General features: G+C 46.7%; 1 protein-coding gene across 1 annotated transcript in view; it reads left to right on the forward strand.

Annotated features, from left to right (window-relative positions):
• Nucleotides 1–24,504, forward strand: part of HJURP (Holliday junction recognition protein) — a 43,821-nt gene that overhangs the window by 14,118 nt on the left and 5,199 nt on the right. The window contains exons 3-9 of the mRNA XM_055345793.1: nt 14,061–14,179; nt 15,329–15,395; nt 17,063–17,118; nt 19,688–19,790; nt 21,067–21,128; nt 22,379–22,471; nt 23,484–23,559. Coding sequence (XP_055201768.1) covers nt 14,061–14,179; nt 15,329–15,395; nt 17,063–17,118; nt 19,688–19,790; nt 21,067–21,128; nt 22,379–22,471; nt 23,484–23,559 — 576 coding nt within the window. The remainder of the gene's footprint in view (nt 1–14,060; nt 14,180–15,328; nt 15,396–17,062; nt 17,119–19,687; nt 19,791–21,066; nt 21,129–22,378; nt 22,472–23,483; nt 23,560–24,504) is intronic.

A 24,504-nucleotide genomic window follows, 5' to 3' on the forward strand; every position in this document is an offset into this window, starting at 1 on the left:
GAGTTTAGGACACAGAATATTTATTGAAGACTGTCCTTGGAACCAATATCTGTGCAAAGGAAGATTGGGGGCTTAAACCGGTATTTTCAACCAGGGAAATATTTTAAGATCTTGCAAAACAAGTTTTCCATGAGGCACCATTTGGGATTTATAATTTAAAAGAACTAGGCAGGAGACATTTATTGCACACTAAACATGTCTCAAATCTCACAGAGCTTTGTCATAAGGTTTTACCAGTTTTGCTAAACAAATAATCCTCATGTCATTTATACTTTTCAACACATACATGAAATATGGAAAGGTTCCCAATTTGCTCAACCAAACAAACAGTTGCTAAGACAAGAAAAACCTGAATAGGATAAGACAAAGGAAGAAAATTATGGATCACACTCACTTATAACGATGGATAAAAATACAGTCCAGCAGCAGGAGAAGGAACAAAGCTCTTTGAGCAAGTGGGATGGGTATATTCTGGGATTACATAACATTGGGAAACTAATGAAGGCAAGTCACAATACTAGATGGGTGAAGGTGAAAACCAACACAATCATATTGATAGATGCCAAAATGGCAGTTGATACAATTAATTATCAAAATGTTCAGCAAAATTGGGGAGTGAGGCAGTGAGGTAATGTCTTAATAAAATAAAAAAGTATTATCTGATGCCAAAAGCAAATACCACACTCACTGACTGTAGGGGATGCTGTGCTGTGCCACCTGGACCCCTCTGACACAGGACCCAACAAGGCAGCAGTATGACGTTCATGTGCCATAGTAATGTTGCTTTTATGAATCTCTTCCTTCATTAAAAAAATACATATATGTTAAAATTTGTATTTTTATGATTGCATTGGTATAAAGACTAATATAATCCAAGGTGACTATATCCATTTTTTCTTTTAATGTAAAAAAAGTTAAAACAATTTTGTGGCCCTTGAAAGTATAGTGACCGTAAGCACCATCTTCCCATGTTGATAGAGAAGACAACCCTCAAGTTCCTTGGCGTGCAGATGCCTTTAGCCACAGCCTCTTCTGGGCTTGCCTCAGCTGTAGAGGAGGGCACCTGGCCTAAGGTTGTGCTCCCTCCTGGGGGGCCTAGATCCAGGCCTGGCCATCTTGGTCCAACTTGGGGCAATTCAAAGAGCCATCTAGCACCACAACCACCATGGGGGCAGCCGACTTCTCCCTGGGCCCACACCTATTTCCATCCCCTCCCTCCCACAGGGGTCCCAAGTGCCCCCAAATAAACCTCCTGCCTCAGACTCCATCTCAAAGTCCTCCTCCCAACCTGATAGAGAAGCACATTACAAAGGAAACCATATTGTACGTTCTTGGCTCAGAAACAGGCCAAAAGAACCTATCGTTTAAGGGGTGCATTCACAGGGGCAAAACTGCAGGAGAGTGGGGGTGCTATCATCACAAAGTCAGAACAGAGGTCTCTTCAGTGGGAGGGGGCATGCAGTGAGTTTCCCGGCGGGGGGGGGGGGGCAGGGGGGCTGGCAATGTCTCATTTCTTGATCTTCCTGAAGTTCCAGTGGTGTTTGCTTTACAAGTGTCCTTTCTGCTGTACATGGATGTTTTTATGCAGTCTTCTATAATGCTAAATGCATTTTAAAAAGAAGGGTTTTAACAACAACAAAGAAAGTATATTTATTGTCATCATTACTCTCACTGTTACGGTTTAGTGGCGGCGCTGTCCACTGTTCTGGATTCTGGATTCCCCTCCAATAGGCAGGAAGAAAGAAAGACCATATATTCGGGCTTCCATGTAAATATAATGTATAGCCATGGCTGTGTACAACTGTGTTCCCAAATGTTGGCATCCAGGTTCCCCAGCAGAGAAGAAACATAAGTACTGGGTAGATGAGTAGCAATGAGGACTTTTTCACATAGTCTGAAAAAGTCATGTTTGCCTTCTTGACCTGCTTCCATGAATGATGAGACCTGGTCCCTTGTTACCCGCTCTTCCCAGCAGTGGGTTGCATGAGCCTAACTTCCAGGACGTTGGTTTCACATCTGACCCTGTCTGTGACATTAATGGGCATTCTCCCCTTGCTGAGACTTGTACTCAATTAAAGAACAAATAGACACCAAGATGGATGTAATAATCCCCAATGAATGGAGTGGAATTGAACCTCATCTTTCCAACAGACAGGCTGTTCAAAGGAAGGCAGCCCAAAAAAGCACCATGGCTTAGAAATTTCCTTTGTCCTCAAAGCCATCAGAAGGGTAACCACAAGCCTCATGATCTGGTGAGAAGGAGAGCCACAGCCTGAAAGGCAACATTATTGCCCGCCTGCCACCGTTCAAGGTTGTGGCAAAGAAGTGTGATATTGTCAGACCTTTCTGGGGCAAAATGGTCCATTAGGCTCCATCCACAACACGGTAGGTGTCCTGTAAAAGCCAAGAAAGCAAGCACAAAGTAGATACCTGGAAAATGCAAAAGTGCTGCCCTCCAAAAAGAGGAGGGGGAAAGTAATTTAGCTAAAGCCCCTGTTGCAGAGCCACTTAGAAATCTCTGTAAGTATTATACTTGCACTAATACTTATTTGGTTTCCATTTGGCTCTTTAAAACTTTAAAGCTAGATCCAAGAGCTATTCTCTGAATCACTTGGTAGTTCTTTCCAGGCTTGGAGATTTGGGATGCTAATTGGAAAATGGTGCCTCCACCCAGATTCCATTCTAACTACATACTCTGGATTGACAGGCTCCCATCACTGCCACTCAGGGCATTTCAAGGACACTTAGAAGTAACCCCTCTCATCAGCCTGCTCCCCAGCCCCATGTTTGCAAGTCAGCGAATTATGTTCCTTAGCGGCCGTCACAGTTCAAGTCAAGCACTGGACCAGGTGTTTTTACACAGCTTGTCTGATTGAATTTCCACAACTCTATGAAGTAAACACTATTCCCATTTTCCAGCTGATGGATCTGACATTCAGATGAATCACCCAAGGTGGCCTTAGTCACAAGCTGCAGAGTTGTGCTTTCACATGAGTTGTCCCCCTCCTTTGCTCAAATGATTGAAAGACACAATATATGTAAGTTGCTTAGCACAGTCTGCTCCGTGAACAGTTATTGTTACTACCACTTATAAGAAGTGAATTGCCCCAGTACCCACCCCACCCCCCATCCCCTTACATTACCCTTTCAAAGAGTCATTCAATCAAGGCCATCCTTGAGGCCCATCGACCCCCCCTAAGCAGAGCCTATCATGGGCAAAGGACCAAAAAAGGACAGTTTACAGAAAAAAAGAAGAAAAATCGCCATCCAACCTATAAAAATATGCTCAACATAATAAGGAAAACTAACACAAGCTAAGAGTTTATCTAGATCAGCAGATCAGAAAAGCAAAGGTCAAAGATTCTGATAGCACATGACACTAAGGAGGACATTTCTTGCCCGACTATAAACTGGTAGACCCCAAAGGAGGCAGTTTGGCAAAGTTTATCAAATTCTACATGCAATTACCAATTCGTTGCAATTACCAATTCTGAATTATCTCTGCTCACTTCCACATCCTTCTCAATCTGTGGCATGCAGGCACAAGGAAATGAAGAACTCTGGTTTTTTCAATAGTTAGAGATCAAAGATGAGAACCATCTACTCATCAGTAGTGAGTCAGTTAGACAAAGGGTGATACATGCAAGCTGTGCCATCCTCCGCAGCTATTAAAGAATTAATTTACTAAACAAAGGCTTAAGGCCCACTCACTGTGTAGTAGAACTGCAATCTTCATCAGAACCCCAGGAAGAGGATGCTTTACCTATCCCCAGATGAGAAAGCAGAAGCACCAAAAAGGTAGATACTTTACCAAGATCACACAACTAGGAAGTGACAGAGGCAAGCTCTGAACTAGGCAGTCTGGCCCAGAGTCCTCCACCCCTGCAACACTATGCTAGAGACACCATCAAAATTATTTTTCAGGGGATGCCTGGGTGGCTTAGTGGTTTAGCACCTACCTTTGGCCAAGGGCGTGATCCTGGAGTCCCGGGATCAAGTCCCACATCAGGCTTCCGGCATGGAGCCTGCTTTTCTCTCTGCCTGTGTCTCTGCCTCTCTGTGTGTGTGTGTGTGTCTTTCATGAATAAATAAATAAAATCTTTTACAAAATTATTTTTCAGGGACACCTGGGGTGGCTCAGGGGTTGAGCATCTGCCTTTGGCGTAGGTAATGGTCCTGGAGTCCTGGGATCAAGTCTCACATTAGGCTCCCCTCAGGGAGCCTGCTTCTCCCTCTGCCTATGTCTCTGCCTCTCTCTGTGTGTGTCTCTCATGAATAAATAAGTAAAACTTTTAAAAAATTACTTTTCACACTGAAGACCAAATGAAGAGCTTTTCAGACAAAAAAAAAAAAAGCCAAGAAAAAAAAATACTTTTTAATGCCAAGAACTGTTATTGCCAGCGGTCATATTAAAAGAAATGTTAAGGAAAATTCTTTAGAAAGAAGGACAATGATAACAGATTTTTTATTTAAAAAAATGAAGATATCCAGAAATGGTAAAAATGAGAGTACATGTAAAAAATTGCATATTCTCATTTACTCTAAAAAATAACTATCTGAAGCAAAAATAGAAACAATGTGTTACAGGATTTATAATGTGTAAAAGTAAAATGTGTGATAAGAATAGCACAAAGGAAGGGATATAGGAATTGGAGTTATACTGTTTCAAGGCTCTTACACTATATTTGAAGTAATATGATATCATTCGAAGGTAGACTGAGAAATCAAAAATTAAGTTTTAAACCATAGGACAACCATTTAAACACGTTTAAGTCAATAACTGAGAGATAAGATGGAATCATAGAAAATAATTAATCTGAAAGTAAGCTCAGTTAGAGGAAACAAGAACAAAAAGAAGGTGGGACAAGAGAAAACATGCAGGATTCAAGCAGATTGCATTCCAACCATATCGATAATTAAGCAAAATGTACATGATCTACACTAACTAAATAATAAGCAGAGATACCAGATTGAATTTCTTTTTTTTAAGATTTATTTATTTATTTATTTATTTATTTATTTATTTATTTATTTATGATAGACATAGAGAGAGAGAGAGAAAGGCAGAGACACAGGCAGAGGGAGAAGCAGGATCGCGCCCTGGGCCAAAGGCAGGCGCCAAACCGCTGAGCCACCCAGGGATGCCCAAGATTGAATTTCTTTAATGCAATACCCTACTATAGGCTGTCTATAAGAAGTCTATTTTAAACATAAAGACATAAATTAAAATAAAATGAATGGAAAAGGATATTGTGGAGGCCGAGAAAAATCAAGGCCGTTCCACCTCAAGTTTAGCATTAGCACAAGTACAGCCATCTTAGGCCCCTGTGAATAAGAGCTGAACTTTACAGGAAAAACTGCAGAATGTCCTCGGCAGGGAATCCCATATCAGAAAGACAACAGAGCCCACCCACACCCGTGGTAGAAAGTCCCATATTAAAATGAGAACAGAGCTCAATGCCCTTGAAAGCCCCACATCAGAACGTAAACAGAACTTGAGAAATTCCTCCACCCCTTCTGAAAATCCCCTAGGCCAGCCTATAAAAAACCCAGCTGTAACCCACTTCGGGGTCCAAGTCCCTGCTCCACTGTGTCGGGTATACTTGGACCCAGGCTCGAGCTTGTAAATAAACCCTTGTGCACTTGCATCGGTGTCGGCTCCTTGGTGGTTTCTCGGATTCGCAATCTTGGGCACAACAGATACACCATTCAAACAGTAATTAAAACTAAGATGGAATGGTTATATCAAGAACAGACAAGTTAGATTTCAGGGCAAGAATGTGCCACATATAAAGAGGAACATTATAAAAGGGTAAACTGACAGTGCACTAAAAAGACATAACCATCCTAAACGTAGTTAGCAGCAGAGTTTCAAAATACACGGAGTGAACACTGATAGAACTGAATTAAGAAACAAATCCACAATTTCAGTTGAAAAATTCAAAATTCTCCTCTCCATAATTGATAAAGGTAAGTAGACAGAAAATCAGTAAGGGTATGAAGGACCTGAATAACACAATCACACTCGACTTAATTGACATATGACAAGAGCAGGATATATATTCTTTTCAAGTTGTGCAGTCACCAAGATTGACCCTATCTTGGACCATAAAAAAAAAAAATCCTCAACAGATTTAAAAGAACAGTAATCACACCAAGGGGGATTCTCTGACCATAACAGAATTACACTTGAAATCGGTAATCCTAAGGTGGTGGCCCAGGTCTGGGGGTGGGTAAGGGTTTGACAACAGAAGCAGAAGGGAATTTGGGGGTTTGATGAAACTCTTCTATGTCTTGGCCATGGGGGCTATTGCCTGACTGTATTTGTCAAAACTCATAGACCCTACACTGAATCAATAAATGCTACTATCTATAAATTATACCTAATCAAAACTGACTAAAATTTTTCAAATAATGATAACAGGAAAACTCTCTAAAGGGCTGATATAAAAGGGAAGTCGTTTTAGATTCCTTTCCAAGTCAACATGACTGTAGATACACTTTGTTCAATACAAGGCTGATTTGTGCCTTGTAAACCTGCTTTGTGAATAAGTAGCCTTAAGGAAAACCCGTCCTGTCCTTGAGATATGGATCAATGTTCCCACTCCCTGCATTCCTTGAGAATAAAACTGCTGATTCCTAAGTGTTAATCTATAATCTTTTGCAATTTTACAAGATGTAAAAAGTATATAGCACTATAAAAACTGTTCATTCTCTTGGAACACTTTCTTCCTGGTGAAGAGCGTGTTTCCCTGGGCAGCTGTCCTAACTTGGCCTCAAATAAAACTCTCTTTCCTACTTTTAGAGATTCTAAAAGGTTTGTTCATTTTGTGTCGATACCTTCAGGGTATGAGGAATTCACAGGTCCTCCAGAGGTAGACAATCAGGCTCAAGGACACTCACTGCAAACTAAAGAATATTCCAGATAAAGGAGACATTGGTTTCCATAGTTTCTCCTCTGAACACTAGCAGATTATATCATCAATTTCAGAGGGAATGACTAAAAAATGAAGAACATAACATTTTCATAATAAATTCAATGTGTGGTAAAAACACCACTCATGGGCATGGAAAGGAGTAGATACAGAAAAGGGAGTTTTTATTGCTTTCGTCAAATACTTACAGAACAATAGAATTCGGAAAAATTTGTAAAGAGTTCCAAAATACACAACCCACTCAGCAATAGGAGAAGAAAAAAAAAAACCTGGGATATAAGCAAGACATCCAAAATACAGAAGATGAGAAAACAGGTGAGAAGTGAGAATTCCTAAAAAGCCCACATTCTGTACATTTTATAACCATGTTAAGAAATCATTGTGGTAAATGAAAAAGACAGAAATTCTTACCTCCTGCAAGAAATAACTTTACAAGAATGGCGACGGTAGTTGAATATAAAAAGATAAAGGTAGTTGAGAGAAGAGCTAACACTATGAGAGTAAAAGTTAACTTTAAGTAAGGTCTGGATGTACCAAAACTTCACAAAACCCAGAACAGAGTGTCTTCTGCTCCTTTCAAACAGACCACAGTTGACCCTGGGAGGAAAGATAGAACTGCAATGACTTGTCAAAGAGGAGAGGTAATCCTGGGACACTTCTAAGGTAAGTCATTTTTTTTAAAGTATCTAGCAAATTATCAATTAACCTGGTGCCTTCTGTTCTCAAACTATTCATACAGAATAGCAGAAGAGCTGATCCTTGAATGCTTCAGAGAAAGATGTCCTCAGAGTTTTCAGGTCCATAAATAATGGGGTTGATTAAAAATAGGTCATCCAAATCTAATTGCTTTCTATTTTTAATATAAATTTGTTTCATTGATTTTTAAAATGGGCAGTCCATTAAAACACATTAATCATGACCCTAAAAGTGTACTTGTATTGCAAAAAGCCTAAGGTGAAGAATAAAAAGCAATTTCCCACCACATGAAGCTGAGGTGGGAACATCACCAAAGAGAGATGGAGCCCTACTTTTCCTAGGAAAAAAAAAAAATTTCTGGGCAAAAGCTGGGAGGTGAGGTATCATTATGATAAAACATTGTCCAGCTGTTTGACAGCAGTTTTAGAATGCTTGATGCCTTGCATGTCTAGTTTGGATAAGTGGTCTCTAATTTTGTAGAGCCAAGGTAAAAACATAGGATTGAAGCTGCTGTATTTTCTGTTACGTGCACACTCATAATTGCAGAAGACTTGTTTGTTCTAGAAAATGCAGCTAAGGAAAACTAATATTAAAAATAATCCATAATATCATCATCCAGAAATAGCAGTGGAAACATTTTGATACATATCTAGTCAAATTTTTTAAACATACAATGTATATTTTAATTGCAGACCTATAATAGGCCTATAACCTTTTATACTAAAAATGTCACATGCATTTCAGATGCCAACATATAGTTTCTCAAAATTGTTGTGACTGGAGCACACTGCACATCCAAGACCATTTATCCAATCACACTTCTAGGATTGGACTTTCTAAACAATGCCTCACTAAAGGTCCTACAGCTAAACCTTTGACGACATCCTTAACTACTTAAAAAAGATTTCAAAAAGTGGGCTCATTAAGTCAAAGAATAAAAACCCTTTGATACTTTTGGAAAGCCAACTTGTCAGTCCCTACAGTCTCTTACCATCAGTTCCAGACCCACGGAAGAGAATGTACCCTTTTCTTGGCAGCCTAACGGATGGGGCTTTAATGTTTGTGGTTGATAATTCATCTCGGATGGACGTTTTCACTGTTGTGTGGCAGTTGCTATGTCAACTGTGGGACCAGCCCAAAACTATGCTTCTCCAACCACAAATGGTGGTGACGTTTCCTCACCTTTCCAACACAGAATTATATACATGGAAACTCTGCAGAACAAATACCCATCTATTATGTAAAATTTTGGTAAAATTTAGGCACACTTTATGAGAGCAGTCATAAAAAAAATTCCAGTGAGAATTATTTCCTATGCTCATACTTTTAAGTAACACTAGAGGGTTGAAAATTCTGGCCAGGCCAGCAGAGGGAGCTGTGCAGGTGCAACCGGAGGTGGAGATCCTAAGGCAGGGCTGAGCAGGCCTTCATCTCTGTTGCTATGGAAACCCTGTGAGACCCTAGATGCTGCACCTAACCAATTCTGCTGCCAGGGAAAGAACTGACTTGTGATCCTCCCCTGTTACATGGGAGCAGTGCAAGAGGAGTTTGCAGCTCTGGGGTACTGAAGTCACATGTTTAGACCGCTACATAGGGGCAGGTTGTTTATAGGGAACGGGGTCAAATAAGAAGCACCTTGTAGGGCTCCTTCCTTTGCTGGGCCACCACTTTGGGCCATGGGATGGTTAAAATTCAGTCAAAGAGGACTGGGATACCAGCTGGCCAGAAGGACAAGAGCCAATGCACTGGCTTTGGCTGGTTCGCAGGGGATTGGCCAAAGTGGGTGTGTTTTGGGAATTTCAATTAAAGAAATGCACTTGAGATTGAGAAATTGTTCCCCTGAAGCTGTCCATGAATCCCTGGGGTGGAGGCAGATCCTTGGGCAATCAGTGAAATGAGGGTGATTAGCCCTGGAACCTAGGAGTGGGCCCCATGCCCTAGGAGAGGCCAATTTTGAAGTCTCAAATCTCTAAACGTGGTGAGTTAAATGTTTGAAACTAACTTGTGTGGAAACACAGAATTGAAGGAACAGCAAACTGAACACTCCCAAGGGAGGGGGAGGAAGAAAACAGCCTATCTGCAAAAATTCCAAAAGCAAGAAATTAAACGTGTAGATTCAGTGGCCACTTGCAGCGAGACCCTTGTTACAGGTTGGGTCCTCCAGAGATCAGACTGAGTTATTGTGCAAGGTAGGGTGTCTGCTGGGAAGTACCTTTCAGCTTGACCCCTGTGGAAGGGAGGGAAAGAATCAAAACAGGACGGGTTTCTCCACTCGTTCCAGAGAGAGTTCAGGAGCTGGAATGAACCATCAGAGCTGTCCCCCTTTGGAGTAAAGTGGCCCAGCCCTCCTATTCCCACCCAGATTTGTCAGTGAATTAGGGCCACCCGCAGGCTGCACACCATGGGCAAGGGGCTCCCCTGCAACCGAGAGGTAACCCCTGACAGCACCTGCAGATAGCCCTGCCAGCAGCTGGAGCGTCTTGAAGGCAGATCCATCCAGCACACTCTGCCCATCACAATACATTTCCTGGACACTTACACTCCATGCGCCCCAAAGTTCTCACCCGCTACTTCTCCCTTAATTTCTTCCTGATGGCCTAAGAGGATTGGGGTACAGGCTGAGAGGATGTGAAGAGCCCCATCTAAGGGACCTAATAGTGCTCAAAGTTATGACATTTTATAGCATTCTTCGTGTGATTGATTTTTAGTTTCAATGGCCAGAAAAGATGGTTGATAATTTCAATCTTCTTTAATTCATTAAGACTTGTTTTGTGGCCTAACACACAGTCTGTCCTGGTGAATGTTCCACGTGCCCTTGAGAAGAATGTGTGTTGTTGCTTTTGGATGAAAGGCTCCATATATACCCAAATCCATCTGATCTAACATATCACGTAAGGGTGATGTTTCCTTATTGATTTGTGTCTGGATGATATATCTCCGTTGATGTAAGTGGAATACTAAAGTCCCCTACTATTACTGTACTGCTATTTCTCTCTTCAGGCCTGTTAATATTTGCTTTATGGATTTAGGTGCTATGTTGTGTGCATACATATTTACATGTTACATCGTCTTATTAGATTGACTTCCTTATCTCATTTAACACATTTCTTTGTCTCTTATTAGTCTTTGCTTTAAAGTTGACTTTGTCCAGGGGCACCTGGGTGGCTCAGTGGTTGATCATCTGCCTTTGGCTCAGGGCGTGACCCCTGGGGCCTGGGATTGAGTCCTGCAGGGAGCCTGCTTCTCCCTCTGCCTCTCTGTGTCTCTCATGAATAAATAAAATCTTTTAAAAAAAATAATAAAGTTGATTTTGTCCAGAATTAAGTATAGACACCTCCAGTCTTTAAGTAAGCACTCAAAAACTATGTAAGAAAAAAGGTGCGGAAAAAAAAAAGTGCACCAGAAGGTTAATAAAAATATTATTTTCCAGGATCCTGCCACATTTACAGTATTTCTTAAATATACGTTCGCTTTCCTCCTTCTGTAACGGTAATCTGGTGGTGTCCTCTTGGATTCCCGGGGTCCTAAGTGCGCACGCCCCGGGGGGCCACCCCCCTTCCCCGCCCCGCAACCACCCAGACATCTCAAGTGCACAACTAAGAATCATCCGTATTTCGCAGGATTCTGTTTATTTTTATTTTTTTTAATAAATTAATTTTTATTGGTGTTCAATTTACCAACATACAGAATAACACCCAGTGCTCATCCCGTCAAGTGTCCCCCTCAGTGCCCGTCACCCATTCACCCCCCACCCCCCGCCCTCCTCCCCCTCCACCACCCCTAGTTCGGGATTCTGTTTAGAAGACCCTGCACCAAAGAATGAAACTAGACCACTCTCTTGCACCAGACACAAAAATAAACTCAAAATGGATGAAAGATCTAAATGTGAGACAAGATTCCATCAAAATCCTAGAGGAGAACACAGGCAACACCCTTTTTGAACTTGGCCACAGCAACTTCTTGCAAGATACATCCACAAAGGCAAAAGAAACAAAAGCAAAAATGAACTATTGGGACTTTATCAAGATAAGAAGCTTTTGCACAGCAAAGGATACAGTCAACAAAACTACAAGACAACCTACAGAATGGGAGAAGATATTTGCAAATGACCTGTCAGATGCAGGGCTAGTTTCCAAGATCTATAAAGAACTTATTAAACTCAACAGCAAAGAAACAAACAATCCAATCCTGAAATGGGCAAAAGACATGAAGAGAAATCTCACAGAGGAAGACACAGACATGGCCAACATGCACATGAGAAAATGCTCCGCATCACTTGCCATCAGGGAAATACAAATCAAAACCACAATGAGATCCCACCTCACACCAGTGAGAATGGGGAAAATTAACAAGGCAGGAAACCACAAATGGAGAGGTTTTGGAGAGGATGCGGAGAAAAGGGAACCCTCTTGCACTGTTGGTGGGAATGTGAACTGGTGCAGCCACTCTGGAAAACTGTGTGGAGGTTCCTCAAAGAGTTAAAAATAGACCTGCCCTACGACCCAGCAATTGCACTGTTAGGGATTTACCCCAACGATTCAGATGCAATGAAACGCTGGGACACCTGCACCCCGATGTTTCTAGCAGCCATGTCCACAATAGCCAAACTGTGGAAGGAGCCTCGGTGTCCATGGAAAGATGAATGGATAAAGAAGATGTGGTCTATGTATACAATGGAATATTCCTCAGCCATTAGAAACGACAAATACCCACCATTTGCTTCAACGTGGATGGAACTGGAGGGTATTATGCTGAGTGAAGTAAGTCAATCGGAGAAGGACAAACATTATATGGTCTCATTTATTTGGGGAATATAAATAATAGTGAAAGGGAATAGAAGGGAAGGGAGAAGAAATGGGTAGGAAATATCAGAAAGGGAGACAGAACATAAAGACTCCTAACTCTGGGAAACGAGCTGGGGGTGGTGGAAGGGGAGGAGGGCGGGGGTGGGGGTGAGTGGGTGACGGGCACTGACGGGGACACTTGACGGGATGAGCACTGGGTGTTATTCTGTATGTTGGTAAATTGAACACCAATAAAAATTAATTTATTAAAAAAAAAGAATATGAAAACATTTACTTCCAACAAAAAGAACATAGGGGTATTCACCCAGCATTATCTACAATACACAAAATGTGGAAACAAGCTAAATGTCCATAAAATGATGAATGGATAAAAAATAAGATATGTATCCACAATGGAATACTACTTAGCCATAAAAGGATGAAATCTTGCCATTTGTGACAGCAAATGGGGTATTATACTAAGTAAGATAAATTGGAAGGAGAAAAATAAATAAATATGATTTAACTCATGTGGGATCTAAAAATAATAAAACAAGCAAACAAATAAAACAAAAACAAACTCATAGATATGGAGATTGGATTGGTGCTTACCAGAGGTTAAGGGAGTTAGACAATAGGAGAAAGAGGTGAAGGGATAAATTGTAGGGTGATGGGTGGTAACTAGATATTTAGGGAGGCTCACTTTGTGTGTACACATATGTAAAATTATATATAATTTTTATATGTAAATCGTATAACTGAAATTTACATTTTAAAATATATATATTGCATGTCTTCTAGGCAGAAATCCTGTCCATGGCAGGTTGCTGTGTAATTCATTTGAGCATCTGTATTGTGTCTTATTCATGCTATTGTAATAGACATACTAATTACAAAATGCTCACCAAAAAAAAAGAGAAAAAATAATCCTGCTATTCATGAAGCTATGTGTATTTTTGTGCAACTGTATACCACAATGAGATATCACCCTATACCTTTTATCTTTTAGAATATGAAAAGCTTTTCCTCTAAAAGACCAGGAACAACACAAGAATGTTCACCCTCACCACTTTTATTCAACACACTATTGGAAGTCCTAGCCATGACAATTATTATTTTTTTAGCCATGACAATTATTAACAAAAATGAAATAAAAGCTATTCAATTAAAAAAGGAAGAAGCGAAAAAAAAAAAAAGGAAGAAGCGAACTGTTAATACTTGCAGATGATATGATATACATATAGAAAACTCTAAAATCCCCTCTCCTGTCCGTGTATATATTTAAATCATATTGCTACTGTATAAGTATAGAAATAAATATTTCCTTAATGGTAAAAAAAAAAAAAAAAAAAAAAAAAAAAAAAAAAAAGGACCCTGCACCTGCAGCGCCAGCACAGCCTGCATCCGGCGCAGGCGCAGTGGCGGACCCCACCCCCTCCTTTTCGCCCCTGCGCGGGCGGGGCGGGGCCGAAAACTCGGCAGCGGATTGGCCGGAAGAAAGATGCGCAAACGCGTTTGAAAGGCCCAATCAGCGCCCGGCCTCTCTGCACCAGCCAATAGGCAGCCGGAAGGCAGGCAGAGGGGGCGGGAGTCGCTATTTGAACCGGGGGCGCGGGAGGAGCCTCGGTCCCGCTTCCTGCTGCAGTGGGCGGCGGGTGTCGGCGGGCCATGGAGGGCCAGCTCCGCGGGGAGGACAGGCTGCTGTGGCAGCTCCGGGACAGCCGCTGCCGCTTCCAGAGGCACATGCAGCGGCTGATAGAGAAGGTGGGCCCCCCCCACCCGGCCCAGTGGAGGAGGGGCGGCGGGGCGCCAGGACGTTGGGGGAGCCCGAGCGCGGGGGCGGCGGGGCGGAAGGGGAAGGGGGGACGGGAGTGGAGAGGAGGACGCGGGCCTGGGGGGGCTGGGGTAAGGAGGGGGGCGGAGGGGGCAGGGGGAGGTTGGGGGAGTGGGGTAAGGAGGGGGGCGGAGGGGGCAGGGGGAGGTTGGGGGAGTGGGGTAAGGAGGGGGCGGAGGGGGCAGGGGGAGGTTGGGGGAGTGGGGTAAGGAGGGGGCGGAGGGGCAGGGGGAGATTGGGGGAGTGGGGTAAGGAGGGGGCGGAGGGGCAGGGGGAGATTGGGGGAGTGGGGTAAGGAGGGGGCGGAGGGGCAGGGGGAGATTGGGGGAGTGGGGTAAGGAGGGGGCGGAGGGGGCAGGGGGAGGTTGGGGGACTGGGGTAAGAAGGGGGCGGAGGGGCAGGGGGAGATTGGGGGAGTGGGGTAAGGAGGGGGGCGGAGGGGGCAGGGGGAGGTTGGGGGAGTGGGGTAAGGAGGGGCGGAGGGGGCAGGGGGAGGTTGGGGAGTGGGGTAAGGAGGGGGGCGGAGGGGGCAGGGGGAGGTTGGGGGAGTGGGGTAAGGAGGGGGGCGGAGGGGGCAGGGGGAGGTTGGGGGAGTGGGGTAAGAAGGGGGCGGAGGGGCAGGGGGAGATTGGGGGAGTGGGGTAAGGAGGGGGCGGAGGGGCAGGGGGAGATTGGGGGAGTGGGGTAAGGAGGGGGCAGGGGGAGGTTGGGGGACTGGGGTAAGAAGGGGGCGGAGGGGGCAGGGGGAGGTTGGGGGACTGGGGTAAGAAGGGCGGAGGGGCAGGGGGAGATTGGGGGGCTGGGGTAAGAAGGGAGGCGGAGGGGCAGAAGGGGTGGGGGGAGACAGGAGTGGAGAGGAGGATGTGGGCCTAGGGGGGCGGAAGGGGCAGGGGGAGCTTGGAGGGCTCGGGTAAGGAGGGGGGCGGAGGGGCGGAATGGGGGGCAGACAGGAGTGGAGAGGAGGAGGCCGGCCTGGGGGTGCTGGGGGGAGGTGGTTGGTGGGCGAGAGGGAAGGAGGCCAGTCGGGGGCTCCTCCGGCGGCCCCTCGAACCTGAGGGATGCCCCTTTCTCTCCCGCAGTACAACCAGCCCTTCGAGGATGCCCCGCTGGTGCAGATGTCCACGCTGACCTATGAGACACCCCAGGGTAAGGAGTCCTCCCCTCCTCCTGCATATTTACAATGTGAACAGAGTAGCACCTTTCCAGAGTCTGCAGTGCTCTCCTTGCTCTCTTAGGAAAGTAAACTTGGTTCTCCTAGTAAGGAACTAAAATCTGACTAGTTCCTTGAACCTAGAAATGACTTAAATTACTTCTTTCCGGCAGAATTACTTACTAAAACAGAATTCCGCAGGTGCATAGATGCCTGCTGGCTGGAAATGCCCCCGCCTGGCCACGTGTCCAGTCATGGGCTGGTTGCCTTAACAGTGCAGGGGTGGCGGCCTTTCTTCGGCTGTCAAACGGGAAGATGATACCATCTGCTTGACGGGGATGTTTTAAGTTGCATGAATGTGCTTGTGGAGCTCTTGGAACAGGGCCCGGCCCTAGTAAATGCGTCCAGTGACTTCCATTTGACCCATTTGACTTGGAGTATTAACTGAGCCACCCCCACTTGTGGCAGGAATTGTTGACCATAGGGTGTAGCATGTAGCTGACACTCCCACACTGATTATTAGGAAGACCGTTGGGGAGTAACGAACAGTTGTTCACCTGTGTTGACAGCTAACCGTGTGTCCTGTGCTTCTGAGAATCTCATGTGTTTGATTCTCAACAACCCGTTGAAGCAGGTACTGTTCTTAGGGTCGTTGTTTTATAGCAAGAGGTTCAGGAACTAGCCCCATGTCGCTCAGCCAAACTGGCAAAGCCTTGACTGGACTTAGCACATTGGCTCAGCGTCACTCTGTCCCGGAAAGGCCACATGGCTTAGTGGTCAGGAGCACAGAGAGCCACTCCCCTGGGTTCGCAGCCTGGCCCCACCACTTAGCTGAGCAGCCTGGGCTTGGTTACTTAACCTACTTCTTGCCTCTGTGTCTCCATCTGCGCATGAACTTGGTGAGTGCCTACACCCTAGGGAGTTAGGAGTACTCTACACGGTCCATAAACGTGAGCTGTCAATACTAAATACAGTGTACATGCAAAGTGTTTAGAGCCTGGAACACTGCAAGCACCCTGTCAACGCTTGCTGCTGGTATCGTGTTAGCAACCATCTCAACCCAGGGATCCCTTCTTACTCACTTTGAATTTACCTGGGGGCAAGTGGAGGTTTAGGGAGGGACTAAGCATTCTTGCCCAGGTTCTGCTAGCTAGTAAGTGGCGGGACGCCCACATCTCAGTGTTCACCCCCGTGCTTAGGCCTTGCTCCGTACGTACAGATTGTCCTCAGAAAGCACTCCCTGTGCGGGGTATGCGGTAGAGAGATTGCCCTCAAAAAGTGCTCCCGGGCTATATGTAGTACGTAGATTGCTCTCCAGTTACATACTGTGAGGACGGTACTCGGCAGTTGTATGTTCCTTGTTCCCGTTTGACTCTGGCTTAACGATAGAATTGAATGAACTCCTGCCTACGAGGTAGGAAAGTTTCATTAATAACAGATTTTTGTCCAACCTTAATTTCAAAAAAAAAAAAAAAAAAAAACTTCAACCTCACAAAGATGAAAAACAACAGAATATCTCACAAGGTGACTTGCTTTCAGTGTTACACCTTTTTTTTTTTTTTTTCTTCTGCCCATCTCTGGTTCTCTTTGAATGCAGATTGGAGGGAAATTTCACAGTCATGATTACTTAGGTGGTAATTTTTATTTTATGTCTTTTCTGAAGGATTGAGAATTTGGGGAGGAGGACTGGTAAAGGAGACAAACAAAGGACAAATCCAGGTACTTAACGTCAAATCATACCTCTCACACGCACTGCCGTGCACGCATATGGATGTGAATTAAGGTGTGGGTCAGCTGTGGCTGCACCAGGAGCCTTTCGAGGTCCCCGGTGGGGGGGGGGGGGGGCTGATCTCTGGCTTGTCAGGTACCAGGAGGAGCTGACCCTGTTTCCTCTGCTGTGGACTGAGGGGCTCTTGACAACAGGGTGCCTCCCCCCACCCTTGCAGGGCTGGCCAGCAGGAGAAACCCACCCCTGCCCCAGCAGGAGCTTACTTTGTTGGATTCTTACAGGAAAGACCCAACCCAGTTTCACTGAGGAAAGAAACCTGCCTCTTTTCTCTTCTGCTAGGGGAAGAGATTAGGAAGAGGGTTCTGGGTCACGCACTTCTCTCCCCGCCTAAGCTACCTTCCAAAAGCCAAGGGTGGTTTTTCCCGAATCTGGCCATGGACACTGGCGAGGTGGCCTTGTATGTTCACAGGAGGAGCCAGTACAGCTTGCCTTCCCCCTGGGAGACCCACAGTGTTGCTGCAGTAATTTTTGCAAGGATGTCCGGTATTCCCTTACTGCTTCCCAGCCAGGAATCCAGTACCCCAGAATGAAAACATCAGGGTTAGAATTCCCCAAGCCTTTTTTTTTTTTAACAGCAATTCTGAAATAAAATTTCTTCCCGATTAGTCTCATCACACACATAATGCATTTAGTTGTAGAAATCTTAGAAATACACGTAACTATTAATCAACCCGACTTCCTTCGTCACTAATGATATTTTAGTATAATGTAATTCCTGTTTATAATACACGTGTTTTTTTACCCTCTTTTTTTCCACATACGTGTTCACATACACATTGTGAACCTTTCTTTTTCATCATCCACTGTATAATTCAATTACCTTTTTAAAAAAACAGCTCTTGTAGATAGTTAGCTGTTTGCCCCTTCCTTTCTTATTAATCAAGATCGGCACACTTCAGGTGAAGGGCCAGGTGATAAGTATCTCAGGCTTTGGGGGCCATGTGGTCACAGCTGCTCTGCTCTGTATTGTGAGGGGAAGGCTGCCGTATGCCCTATGTAAACGGGCAGGCATGGCTGTGTTCCTGTGAAACCTTATTTATAAGACACCTGTTACAGATACTCCTCAGAGGACCATCCTTGTCTCTTCCCATTGCTGATACTACGCCTTATTAATAGGTGCCAGGAGGTAGGATTATTAGGTCAAAGGATTTGCATCCTAAATTTCGTGTAGTAATGATGCCCACCGATCAGACTGGTGCTTGAATGGCCCAGGTAGCAAGGTGCTTCCATTTGGACATTTATTTAAGGTTTTTGCTTAAAATGTAGGAGCGTCCCTGCCTGGGGTCTATAGAATTTTAAGCTCCTAGGATTAGGAAACTGGGCGCCACCTGTGCTGACCACTCAGATGTCTGCAGTCCCCGGAAGTTACTATGAGTGACTGTGCCCGAATCTGCCTTCTTTTCCCAGACACCCAGATAGTCTGCTGCCCACACCCCACCCCCCCAACACACACACCCCTGAGATGCCTGCCTGGAGGCTGTAGGAGGCCGTCAGCCACAGTGGGCTGTGGATGTGTCGACCTGTCAGTTTGGTCCTGACACAAGGCCCGGATTCTCTTTGAAGCCCCCAGAGCTTCTGGTCATCAGGGGTCATCCCCCATGGGCCGCCTCCCCACAATTCTCAAATCAAGTTCCCCCTCACTTCCAGACACAGCAGCCCACGGAGCAGCCCTGCAGACTCCACAGGTCCCTCCTGTGTGTTGTCCTAGGTGACCCAGTCCCTCCTTACCTGAGCCAAAGGGGGCGACATTCCCAAGGCAAGGTTCCTCTACCTCCTGGTGTTCACAGACAGGCACAAATTCCCCTGATCCTGAGGTGACACCCAGGGATCATCCCTGAAGGGACAGGCCTCACCGTGTTCTCATTCCTGTCCCTACAAGGTGACACGGTTCCTTAGATCCTTTGGCCAACCTGGTGTCTCGAATATTCAAGTTGCACTAATGAGAACCCATTGAGGGCATTCATCAGGATTGTCAGCGAGGCCAGGGGTACAGGCCTGGTGTGGAGAGCGGAACACGGCCCTCCCGCCACCCCCGCGGGGTGTGTCCCATCACGAGGGCTGACTGCCCCTGAGAACTGACTTCCTCCTGCACAGGGTCACAGAAAGTCCCCCAGGCGCCTCTCAGATTTCTGGGTTCTACTTGCGGACCTAGTGCCAAGGCTGGCCTGTGGCCTTTTGGTTTGTGTTGTCGCCCCCCTGGGCCAGGGTCTGGCCCCTGCATTCCCGCCCTTGCTTCTGCTTCCCCTGCTCTGCCCCTCATCCGAGGGGCTCTGGGAGGAGCAGCCCAGGCCACAGCCAGAGGAAGAAAGCTGTTCCCCCTGAGGGGAACCTCTGCACCCGCCTCGGGGCCCGTTATGCGGGAAAGTGCTAGGAGAGAAGCCTGTGAAACCCTGTTCTCTCAGACCCTAAAGGAAGGATTGTAGGGTTGGTACTGCACAGTGGCCTTGGAGTGTGTCGTGACTGAATCGGGCCTGTCTTTATCCACTTCCTGATTTTGAGGACTCCCTGGTGGAGTGGGTCAGCCGGAGTGGCGGCAGCCCCGAGGGAGCCAGCGCCCAACGCCCGAGGCTTCCCGTGTCCTGCGCACAAGGCCTGGGAGCGGGTGAGTGTCCCTGAGCCAGGCTGCGGGGTCGGGGGTGGGGGCTTGCATCCCAGTCCCAGCATTTAAATCCCAGATCCCCCCACTCTGACTTCTCCCCGAAGCTATATTAAAAGCGAGAGCATCTTAAAGTGCCTGCCACTTCCTTCTGTGCTCCCCAAAACAGCCGTCTTGCTCCTTTACCCCCATGGTACTTGACACCTGAACAGCACTCAGACATTCCTGAATAACAGACACACACTCTCCCATTAATTAGTTTCTTAACTTATTGCCCCCCCCTTTAAAAAAAAATTAATCTCAGGAATTTCACAAGACTTCAGATTTGCCCCCACAGGGCGGTGTTTGAACTGCTGACTTCCGTGCGATGTCTTCTTTCCCTCTTCCTTGTTCTCGGAGGGGCCTCCCCTCCTGCCTCAGGCCAGTCTCACTGCCCAGACCTCTACCCAGCCTGTTCTGGGGGAACCTGCTGATCCCCGCCATCAGTGCATGGGGGCACTAGTCACTGTGGCTGTTCAAATTAATTGAAAATTAAAAATTAAGTTCCCCAGCCTCACAAGCCACATTCCAAGTGTTCACCAGCCTGTGGCCAGCGGTTGGCCTACCAGGCAACAGGTGGGAACTTTACATCATCACAGGATAGGTCTGTGGTGGTAGCGACTCAGCTCCTGGTATCAGAGCCGTTGAAGGAGCTCAAGGGGACACAGTGCTTCTCCGGGGGCACCTGGGTGGCTCAGTTGGTTAAGCGTCTGCCTTCAGCTCAGGTCATGATCTCAGGGTCCTGGGATCAAGTCCCACATTGGGCTCCCTGCTCGCCGGGGAGCCTGCTTCTCCCTTTCCCTCTGCCCTTCCCCTGCTTGTCCCCTCTCTCTCAAATGAATAAATAAAATTTTAAAAATAAATAAATAGGGATGCCTGGGTGGCTCAGTGGTTGAGCATCTGCTGTCGGCTTGGGGCGTGATCCCAGGGTGCCGGGATCAAGTCCCATATCGGGCTCCTTGCATGGACCCTGCTTCTCCTGTCTTTGCCTCTCTCTCTGTGTCTTTCATGAATAAATAAATAAAATCTAATCAATCAACCTGCTTCTCTGGTTTCCACCACTTGAGGCATAGTCCCGTTCTGATGAGTTTGTTGCATTACTAGTAATCAGACCAACAGATGGCTATGTCCTAGTTAAAGGGAGAACTCTAGAACATACTCTAGTGGTGCAAAAAGTATCCTTAAGAGGAAAATGCTAGCTTTCTTTAAAATTCTCACTGAGATTTCCTTTTTTCGCTTTTAGATTCAAACAACAATGATGATGCGTCTTTCTATCAGGAAGATGTGATTGCTGGGTCCTTCATGGTAAGCCCTGCCTGTTGGAATGAAGGAACCGAGCTGGAGATCGGGGTGCAAACGCACATCCTCATTTCCAATGTCTGTCTTGTCCTCTTTGGAGGCTCGCTCTTTGGCTAATAGCGCCCCTCACGTCTCTGGTCCTCCTCCTGTCTAGCGTGCAACAGCCATTACTGCCTCCAGTCCAAGCCCAATTTCCTGAACATGCATACATGTTGGGATGGAACAGTCACAATTTGCAGTGTGCCCTTACCCTTGACCGAGCACACCGTACTGAAAGTTAGGTTCTACGTTGGTCTTTGTCCGGACAGGCAATGTCAGGAGGAGGTTGTTTCTGGGAAATATTTCCAGCTCAGCCCTTGGAAGCCCATGTGGGCCCATGTGAGGTCCTGTAATCAGGCCACTGCTCTGCCTCCCAGAATGCCCCCGTGGTCCCAGAAACCACCTGTCCTCCCCACCTGTCAGGATCTGATCTCACCTTCCCTCCATCGGAATACAGAACTTCGTCTAGCGGGCGCCTTTCCTGGCCCAAATCAGACACTACGATAGCCAGTGTGAGGTTTTTCTCTAAAATTGCTCTTTTTGTGCAGAGTTGGCCCATTTACCCAATGTGTGACTTCTAGTGTCTAACTAGAATAAGGTAGTGACCCTGGAGGATTGGAGGGGGTGCCTTCTGAAGTAGGACACAGAGGTGGCCCCAGCAATAAGGAGCATCCTGAACCACGTGTGTGTGTGTTTGTGTGTGTGTGTCTGTGTCTGTGAGAGAGAGAGAGAGAGATCCCCCACCTGCCTCCCACTCAGCTGCAGAACAAAGGTCAAGACCCCAGGTACCTGGTGCGGTGGGCGGCGGGCGGGGGAGGGCACGGAGAGCTGGTGCCTCCTGCCTCCCGAGCCAAACTGCTGAGCATCTTGTCTTAGAAACATACTGATGGAGGCTAACTCTAATAGTTGAGCCCTGGACTCACCTAAGAACATTCAGATTGTTTTCAATTATTTTCTTTTTTTCTTTTCTTTTTTGTTTTTGATCTTTTTTTTTTTTTTTTTTTTTACTTTCTTGGGGATTGTTGCCACTGGGTACGTTATCTAAAGTTCCATTTCTGGGTCAGGTGGCTTTTCAGAGGGCCTGGACCACTTTGCGGTGCCATCTGTGGAACTTCATTTACTGATGCGTGATGAACCAACTTGCTGGTTTGTTCTAGAATCCAAGAGCACATCCAGACCCCAGAGCTCTTAAGAATACTGATTGTCTTTTCTATCAGCCTGCAGCGCCTTGGAGCCCTTTGAAAAATGAGTTAAGGAGGAAATACTTGACCCAAGTGGATATACTGCTGCAGGACGAAGGCTGGTCAGAGGTAACGTGCTTCCCGGGATGTATCTTCATATAATCGAATCCCTAAGACACATCAAGGTCCACTAATCAGGTTTTTTTTTTGTTCACTCTCCATGGAGCTTGTTTACTCTTCATGGAGCCTGTAAGGAGCCTTGCGAGCAAGTTTTTAACCCATTTCATTCGTGGCCTTGCAGACTTCCGTTCTTGAGGAAGCGCTCTGGGTCCTCCGGGGCAGCGGCGATCAGGGAAGCTCGTGGGGTGCGCCCTCATGGCCCACTGTTCTGGGGCAGCTCACAGAAATGTAGAGGGCCCCGCCCCCCCTTGGGGGCAGTGACGGGGGAGTGACGGCTCCCACCCCCTGCTGCTCTGGTGTGACCGGGGCTGGCACTGGCAGCAGGGTCCCCACTGCACCTGGTGTGAGGTGTGGGCAGCCCCGCTGGGCCCTCGCAGCGTGGATGCCCGCCACACTCCACTGCAGCCGTCTGTCAGAGCTTGGCCTGACAAAGAGCAAGAACACCAGCTCTATTTTCTAAGTTCTGATAAAGTCTGATAAAGGACGTTTTCATACCAAATAACTAGGAGGCACGTGTCGTGGGATGAGTAATTTATCTCAAAGGCAGCAAACCTCACAGGAACATAGACTTTTTCTCACTGTGCTGCTGACCAGTGAGGAGGCTGTGTCTGAGGACCACTGACTTGGCGAATGTACTGGAAAAGGCCTTCCCTTTATCCCAGGGCAGCGGGGGCGTCCTGGCAGGTGCGTGGTGGCAGTGGTTCCCTGGGGGCCCCCTGGGGACCACGTCGACCAAGCTCCCTGATTGTCCTAAGACACTTCTTCCCACCACCGCTGGAGGCCGTGGCCACTGTGAGTGCAGTCATGCTTGTCACCTCTGCGGCCGCGCTCAGATGCACAGCCTGTGGTTGGCGAGGAGTGGCTCCTCACACCATCCCTCCCCGCACGGCACTGGCCATGGGGGGCATCTTAGGGCGCCTCCACGTGGTGATTATGTTAGAACCCTGTGCTTTGATTTCAGCGCACTGATGGAGATGGAGAGGACGCCCATGTGACGCTGATCCCTTCGTCAGCCTTACCTGCCACACCTGCCCATGGTGAGTGTGACATAGAACTTTTGCATGAACTGTGTCCCTCGTTCAGAGCCACGGCGCCCCTCAGAGCAGCGCCCTTAACACTGGGCACCCTTTTGCTCTCGTTCATGTTTCATGGACATAAACTGTTAGAGACAGCAAATTATTCATATTTAACCAATGAACTGCTTTTTTTCCTCTGGGATTCCAGCATGCTAATTGCTGCTGTGAAACTTTTTGATTTTCCAGAAACACAGGACTCCCACAGTGAACCTCCTTTGCTGACACGTAACAATCCACATTATGTGGCATTTGCGTATCCGTGCTGCACCCATGCTCACACACGATGTGCACCGACCTGCACTCACATATGTGCTGCTGGTCTCCTAAGAACAGGGAGCCCCCACAGCCGCGGTAGGCCCGGCACACGCCAGGAGGCCCCTGGGCCGTGTGTGCTGTCACCGTCGGCACCTTTCCTATCACGACTTCCCTGAATAGTCCTGTCCACTGATAATTTTCCAGAATGTCCCTCAGTTTGGACTTCTCTGGACATTCTCAAGGTTAAGTTCGGGTTAAACATTTTTGGCACAAATACTACATAGGTGATGATGTGTTCTCCGAGGACATCCCGTCTCTCTGTCCCGTTGTTGGAGATGCATAAGCCTGGGCACTTAGCCAAGGAAGGATCCCCCAGGTTTCTCCCTCCCCCAGAGTTGTCTGGGTGCCCCCTTGAGATCACTTGGGTCCCCACAATCCTCACATCCCATGGTTTGGGCGTCAGGCCACAACTCCCACCTGAATCCTGCTGCAAAGCCACATTTTTCTGGTCCTGCCATTCCTCCCATGTGCACCTGTTGGTGTTGTTGCATATATATTTGAAGTGCTCAAAACCCGTCAGTTTTGAGCACTTCATCCCCTCACCCCGGCTCCAGCCCCGCTGATCCCCAGCACCAAAACCCTGTGTTCATC

Source organism: Nyctereutes procyonoides, unplaced genomic scaffold (assembly GCF_905146905.1).
Source record: "Nyctereutes procyonoides isolate TBG_1078 unplaced genomic scaffold, NYPRO_anot_genome, whole genome shotgun sequence".
Taxonomy (NCBI): Eukaryota; Metazoa; Chordata; class Mammalia; order Carnivora; family Canidae; genus Nyctereutes; species Nyctereutes procyonoides.